The 12,074-nt window shown below is 36.4% G+C and overlaps 1 protein-coding gene across 1 annotated transcript; it reads left to right on the top strand.

The window, feature by feature from the left end:
- The first annotated feature begins 10,835 nt into the window (after nucleotides 1–10,835).
- On the top strand, nucleotides 10,836–11,201 carry LOC143624249 (uncharacterized). The gene is made up of 2 exons (XM_077094966.1): nucleotides 10,836–11,049; nucleotides 11,113–11,201. The coding sequence occupies exons 1-2, from the start codon at nucleotides 10,836–10,838 to the stop codon at nucleotides 11,199–11,201; spliced, it is 303 nt and encodes a 100-aa protein (XP_076951081.1).
- The last annotated feature ends 873 nt before the right edge of the window (nucleotides 11,202–12,074 follow it).

The following is a 12,074-nucleotide window of genomic DNA, read 5'->3' as shown; positions in this document are numbered from 1 at the left end:
AGATATACCAGACTTGGACTAGAAAGTCAATGTGCTACGTGTTTGACTTGCGATCAATGTTGGGTGAATTGATGCAAGTGTGCTAGTAAGAAGTAAAGCCACTTAACGGGCTGGATGTAGTTTGTATACCTGGTTGTAAACAAAGTTAGATCGATGTAAAATATTGTAAACTAGTTTGTATTATTCTTCATAAACAATGTGATTGATACTAGAGACGTCTGTTACATTTCCGCTTTACGTTTCCGCAAATCGCTTAACGGGGTGTGACAGAAGGTGGTATCAGAGCCATTGGTTATAAAGAATTAGGTTATCCCTTAGAGTGCCTAAAATATAACCGTAGGCTCGATTAACTCTGGGAAAATAATTAAATAATAATTTAATATTATATATTAATGGATGCCGGGATGAACTTGTAGGGCAAGTGAGTTATTGTGGTCCGGAATATAATAACAGACTTGTTTGTACGAGGGAATTCGGGGACAAATCGCGGAACGTGTGGGTAGGTAAAAATGACAACATATGTGTATAAAAGGTAATGTTGAGTATGTATATATATATATATAACAAGCATACGTGCTTATCTGGAACAAGGTGTACGAATACGTGTACGTCCTGTACTGCTGATAATACTAAGTCTCCGTGTAACGAATATTATATTCGATTATAATCAATATTAATTAATAATTGTATTTTATTAAATATAATATTATATTTTATCATAATTGATATTGTACCTGACCATAACAAATAAAACATTTTATTTGGCCTTAAGTAATAATATTCTCTACTCTGATTCCTACTATTGAAAAATATTATTTTTATGACCAATTGTGAAAACGAAAGATGTTGAATTCGTTAGTCTCATATTGGATGAAGAACTGATATTTCCTGTAAACGGGAATGCAAGGACGTTCTAGCGAGTCCAAACTAAACCTTGTCTTATGATTGAATCACAGACCGAGCGTAAATTCATGGCCCAGAAAGGAATTGTGGAAGATATGATATACTTATGTCCATCTCAAGGGAACACGACACTTCTCGATTCGGACCTAATCTTTATCTCACATACCAGTTTCTAACAGCAAATTGAACTGTTTTCTAGCCATGTCTCCACCTCCACTATTTAAAAATAAACACTACTCCAAAGAAAATACTTAGTAAAGAGTATGGTTTATCAAATTATAAATATAATAACTATCCTATTGAATTTTTGATAATATAACAAACCGTGACCACCTACATATATCATACACCAGCTGTAAACATAATAATTCCTTTATACCTCACCAGTACCACTGACCTTGATGAATCCTCTTTAACTGATAAATTTATCAAATCATTTGTGCACGAGTATCTCCAACCACTCTTATCTTATTACCACTCCGATCGAATTATCATAGAAGAGAAACCTCACGCTTGCGGACCAATGATGTGTCTTGACTTGTAGAGAACATGCTTACTCCCAACTAACAAATCGCCATTTTTATTAGACCCAATATGCTTACGAGTACCGAACGACCTAATGAATGAATATTCTATAGTTACATTTAATAGCATCTAAAGGTCAAGGGCAGTATAAAATGTCTCCCGACTATAACATACTGTTTTAACTCATAACGAACAAATGTCTACTTACGAGAGAGACAGGATAAAGCAGTTCCCCAATGGTGGGATTACATCTGAATAGCTGTGGTACAAGTTGTGAACTAATCGTGATTGTTATAATGTGTGCTCGGATAGTATGACAATGTTGTGTATAGTTTGATACTCCACGCAAGCATTTGGGAGTGTGCTATGCTGATATGGGAGACAATTTGGATCTATTAGTACAAACATTGACCCTTACCGGGTTAAAATTACTTGTCATAGAATGACAATTTTTGATACATACATGCAAGCATTGGCCTTATTAGGCTAAATCTATGTACTATCCTAGGTATATGAATACATGATTCGATGTTTGTAATACGCATCTGCTATTTGAATTACCTGATTGTTAGCTAATGTAATTCCCTGTGCAATAAGTTATAGGGAAAATTACTATTATGTGAAGTTTAGTTGTTTATTATTATAAAATGGCCCCAAAGAAAATAAACAAGTGATTTGAGGTAGTTGTGGGCGAAATGATTGTTCGGCAACTGCAGATAGTAACTCTGACAATCACAGTGTGATTCGCTACTGGCATTAATACGACAATGAATACAAATTAAATGCCAAACACTAATATGGTCGCGAATATTATTTCGCCGCCCAATACTAATACAGTTACAAATGTTATTTTTATGATAAATACGAACATTGTCACGAATAATACTCCCCCATTGAGCACTAATGCTACTACCGATAATGATAATTTCCCCACTAAATGCCATTGGCAACAAAATCTTTTACCGAACATGAATACTAGTCGTAACAACCGCGATCTTTCATAACGGGAATACTCGTTTAAACGATTTAAGTGGTGCAAACATGTAAATTTTAATGATACTAAAGAATCAAATGAGTTAGTAAAATGAATCGAAACGATAAAGTCTGTTATCCATACCAATAGTTACCCATTAAACTGCATTGTTAATTATGAACTATTACACTACTTGGCCACGACCTTATGTTGTAAAAAACAACGATTGTACGAACTTGGGAACAAAAAGGAAATTATCCACATGACTTGGGCAAAACTTAAAACCTCTATATTGAAACATTCTCGCCCAAGGAATGAAATTTAGAAATTAAAAACACGAACCCAAAAAATCCAAAACGAAAGGGACGGGTCAACTGGGATGCACAAACCGTTCTAACAATTTGGTTCGACTAATGTTATGGTTAGCATTCCAGAAGTAGAGATCTTAGTTAATCCAGTTAGTCACTTAACTTTTGAGAACACCGTGATGCTAGCCAGGGTGGTAGCTTTGAATTCGATCAGGAAAGGTGTGTTGAGAGTACCAGTGAATCATCTAGTACAAGACAAACTAATCACGAAGCGGGGGTACAAGAGCTACAACAATTTAAACATTTGCACCCTACAACTAAACATAATACAACAATTAATTTTAGTTCATAATTAAAACATATACAATGAACCTTTGCCAAAGGGTATGTAGAAAAAAGGCATGTCATAAAAGCAGGAAGGTTGGATACTATGCCTGTAGCCGTGAAACCATTATGAACACTGTAAACCGACCATTCTGACCTCACCACTTACAGTTATCCCAATCGCAACCAATTTGATCACAAACTATGACAAACCCTCATGTTTACTATGAGTGTGGAAGTACGAAACGCTTCAAAAGGAACTGTCCCAAGTCAAACTAAGAACGAACATCGACATCTAACTCGGCTAGAGGCCGTGATTTGTGATCAGACCCGATAGAACACAACAAGACTTAATTGTGGTGAAAGAATACATCTGTAATTACTGAGTAATATACTTCAACCTCGTTTGATATAGGTACTGATAGAAGTCTGATTCCCACTAACTTCTTATCCCCGAGAAATGTACTGGTTAGTGAACTAATATATCCTTATGCTATAGACTTCACTAACCGTAAACCTAGAAATGTTAGGCAAATAATCCAAAACTATCCAATCATCCTAAACAACCAACCATCTTATTGACCTGCTCCTGGTATAGTTGGGAAGCATCGATGTAATTGTCAGTATAGGCTGGTTAGCTAAATACAAGGCAGAAATCGTATGTAATGACTAAATAGTTAAAATTCCTCACCCAGATGAAGAAGCTATTATGGTACAAGGAGAGGAGTTTGGTTCAATATCACCTCTCGTGTCTCATCTTAAAATATTAAAACTCTTACGCCAAGGGTGTGTGGCATTTCTAGAGAACATAACCATGAAAAACCCTAATGAAACATATAGGGAATATCCCCGTAATACTCGAATACTCCAATATCCTTATTGATGAACTACCCGAAATTCCACTATCCGCCAAATTGAACTCTGAACTATCCTAACCCTAGGGGCAACTACTATTACCAACGCACCTTATTGTCTGACATTCTCCAAAATGTAAAAACTAATTATGCAACTACAAGAATTATTAAATAAGGGCTTTATGGGACCTAGCTATCATCATTAGGGAGCACTGGTGTTGTTGGTAAAGAAGAAGGATGAAAGCTTAGGATTTGCGTTGATTACTGGGAACTACACGAATTGCCATCAAGACCAATATTCCCTCCCATAATTAGAAGATTTATTCAATCAGATCCAATACGTGAATTACTTCTCAAAAATTGACCTCTGATCCGGCTATCGTCAAGTTAAAATCCAAGAGAAAGATGTTTCTAAAACAGAGTTTTGAGCTCACTATGGCCACTATGAACCCTTATTTATGACTTTCGGACCGACTAATGCACCTGTAGTTTTCATGAATCTCACGAACCGAGTTAGTAAATTGTACCTTGACAAATTCTTTATAATGTTATCGATGACCTCCTGATATCATGAAAACCAAGAAGGAACGTGAGCAACATTCACGAACAATCTTGGAAATGTTGAGGCAAGAGGAATGGTATATCAAGATGTCCAAGTGTGAATTTTGGCTACAAGGAGTACGGTTCTTAGAACACGTTATTAGTTGACACGGAATTCACATGCAGCCAAGCAAAACTGGTAAACACCAGAGTCACCAAGAGAATTTTGTCAAATTTTGGAATTAGTTGGGTATTACCGACGCCTTATTGACAATCTAGTATAGCCCAACCTTTAACCCTCCTAACCCGAAAAGAACTGAATTTATGACTGGGGGAAGAAAAAAAGATGGCTTCTTAATTGATGAGACAGAAAATTTATCAGACTCCTATGTGAAGTCTCCCAGAGGGAACTAATGATTTTGTAATCTATCGTAATGCATTCCGAAAAGATTTAGAATGCGTACTAACGCATAGAAACGAGGTTATAACATATGCTTCCCGACAATCAAAAACGCACGAGAAAATTATACTATCCTTAACTCGGAGTATGTGACGATTGTTTTTTTGCATCTAATGCATGGGCATGCTACTATTATACCATCAAATGCACAAATTACTGGAACCGCAGAAGCTTATGGCCTGCAATTGATCTGACAAAACTGAATATGGGATAAGGAAAACGAGTAGAGTTGCGGAACAAGTGTAATTGTGAAAACCGAAGCCTCAAGATGAAGGGATGAAATTAAACATTAGAAAGTACGGGCATTTGAATCGATTGTTTAGACAAACCTTATCGGGCAAATTCATATCGCCCAAAACAAAACCCCAAGAACCTAACATTTAGAAAACAAAATCCTGCACGAGGATAATCAGAACTTCGAAAGAAAAACCGATAAGCATCTATACCTCAAACAAACCAAGTCTAGAATCAACTAAAACAGAGTATCAAGAACCCTCGGTAATGTTACAACAACCGGAAGCACCCATGGAAGTGGGAACAGATTACTATGAACCTCGTAAAACCCTTTCATAAATCATCCCTATAACGCAGTATAGTCAGGGTACTAGTTGACCCACTAAATTAATTTGCATACTCTCTCCCGATCCATAACAACTACACAACTGAAAGGCACGCCTATAATTATGTCAACAAATCATACCTCAGCATGGTATGTTTATTTCGATTACTTCGGACTGAGATAGTCATTTCGCCTCTTACGTTCAGACAAACTTAAGAAACCGAATCGGTTTAACCATGACATGTTGTTCCCAAACAAACGATCGATTAGGACAAACTATACAAACACTAAAAGAATTACCAAACCTTAGAGATATTTAGGACCAACATTTTCCACTGGTTTAAACATCGTATACTAATAGTTATCGTAATATTATACGAGCGGCACTATAACTGGTATGATGCGAGCAAGAACATGAATCGATACTTTATTAGATTGAAAGTTGGCAACATTCAAAATGAAAAATTTGATTTGATTCCATAAACCACAGATAAGGCTCGTAAAATTCAAAAACAAATAGAAAGCCACCTGAAACTGACAAAAGAAATATACTGAGGTATATAGTAACTTGTTGACCTTTGAAAGGTGTTATTTGAGTTGAGGAAACCGACAAGTTAACATCAACATACACGGAACCGTACGAAGTTACCCTAAAATTTAATCTCATAGCAAATTGACTAAAACCATATTTACGAGTTTTAGTTCTACTAGTAATTTCCTATATACCGAAACAAACAAGTGCCTTATTGACGAGGTAGTAATAGTACCGCTTGGAAACTCACACATAACTAAACTTTGTAAAGAACCCGTGTAAATATCAAGCAGGAAAGTCAAGCAGTTACGACTCAACAGAATTTCAATGGTCAAAGTTCGGTAAAACGCCTTATAACGGGGAATTTTATACATTTGAAAACGAAATCAAATATTCTCGTTCGTTACTAAAAATATTTTAACTTGCATATTGAATTTTGGGGACGAAATTTCTTAACGGGGGGAGAATGTGACATTCGTGACAAAAACCGGATACATCTTAGTATTTACAAATCGAATAAGCGTTTAACCGCTTATTGCGTAACGAACAAACGGAAAACTAAACAGGACTGGTTACGACCCAGATATCTCGGGGGGCATCTATAAGTGATATACGATTAATATAAGCTAGCATATTAATATTATGGTCTTAGTTCGATAGTAAACAAGTTAAACGAAAACATGCTCGTTTAACTACCCGCTATAAATTTAAACGCGAAAGAGAGTTACAAAACAAGCATTGTATCATCCGTTAAGCCCAAAAATATTTACAAAACACTTATTTGAAATGTTTTAAGCGATCCGTGAAAACATTTTCAATTTTTTAAAAACAAATGGTATGTTTTTGTAAATTTATACAAAAATAGCAGAAAAACACTCTTTTTCGCACTGTTTGTCGTAATCAATATATTTTTCGCGCCAAAAACAGAACCCGAAATGAATTTGAACTCAGGATTTCACATTCGGGCATGGGAAACGAGAGTGTTAGATATTTTCTCACCTTCTTGAGCAAGAATCAGCTGAAGTTCTGGTTTTTCACCCACATAACACAAAAACCTTGAGGTAAGGCCTTGATTTTGATCATTTTACAATTGATTAAACTTGGTTTATGCATAAAAATGATAGTTTGATTAGTGAAAATCATGATTAACCATTCAAAAATCTTTAAAATCATCCAAAAATATACTTTGATGCTAAACCTAGTTGGAAATCTGAATCATAATCTTCTTCGGCCATAAACACGGATTAGAGGGTTTAAACGACGTTTTTATGGTTCGAAAGTTCGGTTAAGAACCCTAACCGAAACCCTAATGTTCTTGGCTGGTCTCTTGATGATACATGCTTGGTTTGTGATATATGACATGTACGTAGCTTATGTAGAAGCATAAGAACCCGAAAATTGGATTAAGAAAGCAAAAACGGGCGAAAACCGCAAAAGTAATGCCAAAGTGCTAGATTACGGGCTGTTTAGGTTAAGGTTGCAATGTGCATGTTGTTAGGTCATAAAACTTTGCAGGGACATCAAGGGCAATATTATTGGGTTCCTGTTTAAATTTGGTAATTTTTCGACAATCCAAGAATATTTGGTGAATTTATTACCGAATCAGGGCGTTTATTTGGGAAAAATAGTTAAAAGTACTTGAAAAATCATAAAATTTTCTGGAGAACTCAGATTTGGGATATTCTGTTCATATATGAAGTTTGGGGACATTTGGAAGAGTTTAAGTATGTTTTGTGCATTTGCGTTTAATTAAATTTTCATAGTCGTTTTTGGCTCGGAAATAATACTTGGCAAGATTGTTAGAGTTTGGGATTATTCCATGTTGTTTTGGAACATATTCTGATCACTCAAAAATTTTGGTGGAATTTTGGAGATCGTTTGGTATAAACTGATGATTTTCGGGCTAAATATAGAAGATAAAATGATTTTTTATAAATTAATAAATCAGTAAATAATTCTAGAAATATTTTTATAAAAATCTACATATATTAATTTATAAGTCTCTAAATTTTCATAATTTAAGGATAACGGATAATTAATTGTGCTAATTTAAAGATTAAACAAATTCAATTCTGATAAAAACCGACGAGTTCATGATTAACGAACCTGTTGGAATATCAGAACACCAAGAGTGATCAAAAATCATATTTTTGGATTAATTAAGTAACAAACTTTATATGAGAAACCCGGACAATTTGGATAGATTATGCGCGTTTTTTCTCAAATCAAACTGAATAAACGGAAACAAGCCCTGTAGCGAATCTTGAACCCCAATATGTGATCTTTCTTTATAATTAATCATTTTATCGACCAAAACATTTACGCAAGCTTAGATCCCCATAACTGTTTCCTGAACGCGTAAACGAACAACTTGGCCCAGCTGGGAAAACGGGGAAACTAAGCCAAATTCAGTTTTAAGTATTTGACATTGAACAACATCACAACCTAAGCCTATTGACACTTTCTGGGCGTAACAGCTATACCCAGATTAAATATACAGCCCAGTTTAGTATTGATATTATAATAGTATTAAAATATTAATATTATTATAATATTCATTATAGGGACCAGTGAACGAGTCAAAACAACTGCGAACTTAAACTGTACCGCTGTGCTGATTGTCATCTAAACCATGAGTTTCATGACCCCACTTTAAACTGTTTTTACGAACTTTTGGAGTGAAAAACATGTTGATACATATCTTTATACTCTGAATTGTTTGATGATGGGATTTATCTAAGTGCTAACACACAAAAGTCCACACGAACACTGTGATTAACTTCTAGCTGGTGGCTTGTGAATAGTACTATTGGTTTGACAAACCCAAATAGAGCCGGCATGTGTTGTTGAGACTTTACCCTGTTTGCACATGACCATAATTATACAAACACACTATGTAGTGTTAGACATAGCCACTCGGGGCATGTTGTGGGCGAAAAGGAGGCCACAGTGGTTGATTGAGCGTGGGAAATGGATGCACGCAGCACAGACAGTCAAGGCTTCACTGTAGCTTAGCATAATTACATCATAAACATACAATCAAACATACTTATGAACGAAATACATACATACTTGCGTATTTACGGATTGTGATTGTTGTACGCACAACTGATTTCTTGAAACTCGTGAAACTCACCAACTATTTGTAGTTGATCCGTTTTAACATGTTTTTCAGGTATACCAGACTTGGACTAGAAAGTCAATGTGCTACGTGTTTGACTTGCGATCAATGTTGGGTGAATTGATGCAAGTGTGCTAGTAAGAAGTAAAGCCACTTAACTGGCTGGATTTAGTTTGTATCACCTAGTTGTAAACAAAGTTAGATCAATGTAAAATATTGTAAACTAGTTTGTATTATTCTTTATAAATAATGTGGTTGATACCAGAGGTGTTTGTTACATTTCCGTTTTACGCTTCGTCAAATCGCTTAACGGGGGTATGACAAGGTTTTCTTAAATTACCCGCCCGATGACCCGACTCCTCGATAAAGACGTGCCTTTTGTTTTCTATGACGAGTGTCTGAAGGCATTCGCGTATTTGAAAGAGAAACTCGTAAGTGCGCCCATTATTTGTTCTCCCGATTGGAGCTTGCCGTTTGAGCTCATGTATGATGCTAGCGATTATGCGGTTGGAGCGGTTTTGGGGCAAAGGCGAGACAAACATTTTCACCCCATCTATTATGCTAGCAAGACATTGAACAATGCTCAAGAAAACTACACCACCACTGAGAAGGAAATCTTGGCAGTTGTTTATGCATTTGACAAGTTCCGCTCATACCTTGTACTTTCGAAGACCACCTTTTTTACCGATCGTTTGGCCTTGCGTTTTCTCTTTCAAAAGAAAGACGCGAAGCCTCGTCTTATACGGAGGATTCTTCTACTTTCCGAGTTTGACATCGAGATCAAAGATAAGAGGGATGCGGAAAATGTAGCGGCTGATCATCTATCATGTTTAGAAGATCCGAAGAGAAAAGAGTTGGTTAAGGAGGAAATTGGAGATACATTTCCCCACGAGTCGATCAATTTTGTTGCGCCTGCAAAGCAAGGTATGCCATGGTTCACTTATTTTGCAAATTATTTGGCTAATAATATTGTGTTGAAGGGTTTGACTATACAACAAAAGAGGAAGTTTTTTCGGGATGTTAATCGGTATGTGTGGGTGACCCGTTCTTGTTTAAGATTGGTGGTGATCGGATTCTGAGAGAGAAAAAGGTTGGGATATTCTCAAACATGTTCATGAATGGTTGACAGGAGGTCATCATGGTGCGCATGCTACCGCGCATAAGGTGTTTGATTATGGGTTCTATTGGCCAACAGTTGTTAAGGATGTTGTGAAGCTTTGTGATGCGTGCCAAAGAACAGGTAACATTTCTTCCAAGAATGGGATGCCACAAAACCCCATACAAATTCTTGAAATCTTTGATGTTTGGGGCATCGACTTCATGGGACCATTTCCCACGTGGAATGGTAAAAAGTATATTTTGGTAGCAATTGATTATGTGTCGAAGTGGGTGGAAGCCCAAGTGTTGGCTACCAATGATGCACGGGTTGTTGAGAAGTTCCTTAAGAAGTTGTTTACTCGTTTTGGTACTCCGAGTGCTATTATTAGTGATCGGGGCACCCATTTTTGTAATACCGTCATGGAGAAAGCGTTAGCTCATTATGGGGTTACTCATCATACCTCTACTGCGTATCACCCTCAAGCGAATGGTCAAGTTGAGAATGCAAATCAGGGGGGGTGAAGAGGATTTTGGAAAAGACGGTTGGGGTAAGTCGGAAGGATTGGTCGGAGAAGTTAGATGATGCGTTGTGGGCATTCCGAACCGCGTACAAAACTCCGTTGGGTACTACACCATTTATGATTGTTTATGGTAAGTCTTGTCATCTTCCGATCAAGTTGAAACATCGTGCATTCTGGGCGTTGAGTACAGTTAATGTCGATCTTACCAAAGCCGCGAGAAAGAGGTATTTTCAAATTCATGAGTTGGAGGAGCTTCGGGATGCGGCATATTCTCGGTCATTGAATTTCAAAGAGAAGACGAAAGTTTTGCATGATCGACGGTTGAAGGGAGGTAAAGAGTTTAAAAAACGCGATAAAGTTTTGTTATTTAACTCTTGTTTGACGTTGTTTGTAGGTAAATTGAGATCGAAGTGGACGGGATCGTACTTAGTGAAAGAAGTTTTCCCGTATGGAGTGATGGAGTTGGAAAATCCGGATAATTGAACGTCTTGAAAAGTGAACGGTCATCGCTTAAAGCACTATCTTGGAGGGGCCGGAGGAATTAATCGAAATGGAGGAAACTCCCCTCTATCCATTGCACAGAATCGTCTCACGAAGTTCTTGAGTGAAGACTCAAGTGTAGAGTTTGTACATTCTTTCGTATTTTTAATTTTATTTTATCTTTATTTTTGTGTTTGAGTCACTAACCGTAGTTTTTCGTAGTTTTTATTTTGTGCCTTTGAGTCGTTTCAAGGAATCATTACCGACATCAAGAGGGGAATCACTGAGGTAATTGGCAACTCCAGGTAAGTTTTACACGCAATAATGACATTAAATTGGCTCTTTGATCACTAAATATTATGATTTTATGAATTAAAAATAAAATAATTAATATATGTATATATATGCCGTCACGCCGCGCAGCCAGGTGGTTAGGCCCTGGTCCCCGTCACCAAATTTTCATTTTTTTATTATTGTTAAATATTATACATATTATACCACTTTCTTCCCATTTTTCAAAACTCCATTTCATTATCTCCCCCAACCCCATGAAACCCTACCCCATTATTCACCAAATCCACCATTTTCACCAAATCAAACCTCAAAATCATTAATATAACATCAAATAAACATAACCCACCATTAATTTCCATCTAACCTTCATTATTCAAGCTACATTCACCACTTTGCATTCCATATATTTTTTCATCATATTTCTTGCACTTTCAAGTCTAAGGTATGATTTCTTGTAAATTTTTGTACTTGTTTTTGTATTTTTAGTCTTGTTTGATTAGTTTTAGTAGTTGGTTTTTGTTAACTAATTTGTCGGGATTGTGATAAGTTGTTGGATTGTATAAGTTAGTTTGTGGGTTTACG

This window comes from Bidens hawaiensis, unplaced genomic scaffold (assembly GCF_021521415.1).
Source record: "Bidens hawaiensis isolate Kalapana, Puna unplaced genomic scaffold, B.hawaiensis_p1.1 tig00003739_1, whole genome shotgun sequence".
Classification (NCBI taxonomy): Eukaryota; Viridiplantae; Streptophyta; class Magnoliopsida; order Asterales; family Asteraceae; genus Bidens; species Bidens hawaiensis.
The sequence above is the reverse complement of the archived record's forward strand: the minus strand, read 5'-3'. Positions and strand labels throughout refer to the sequence as shown.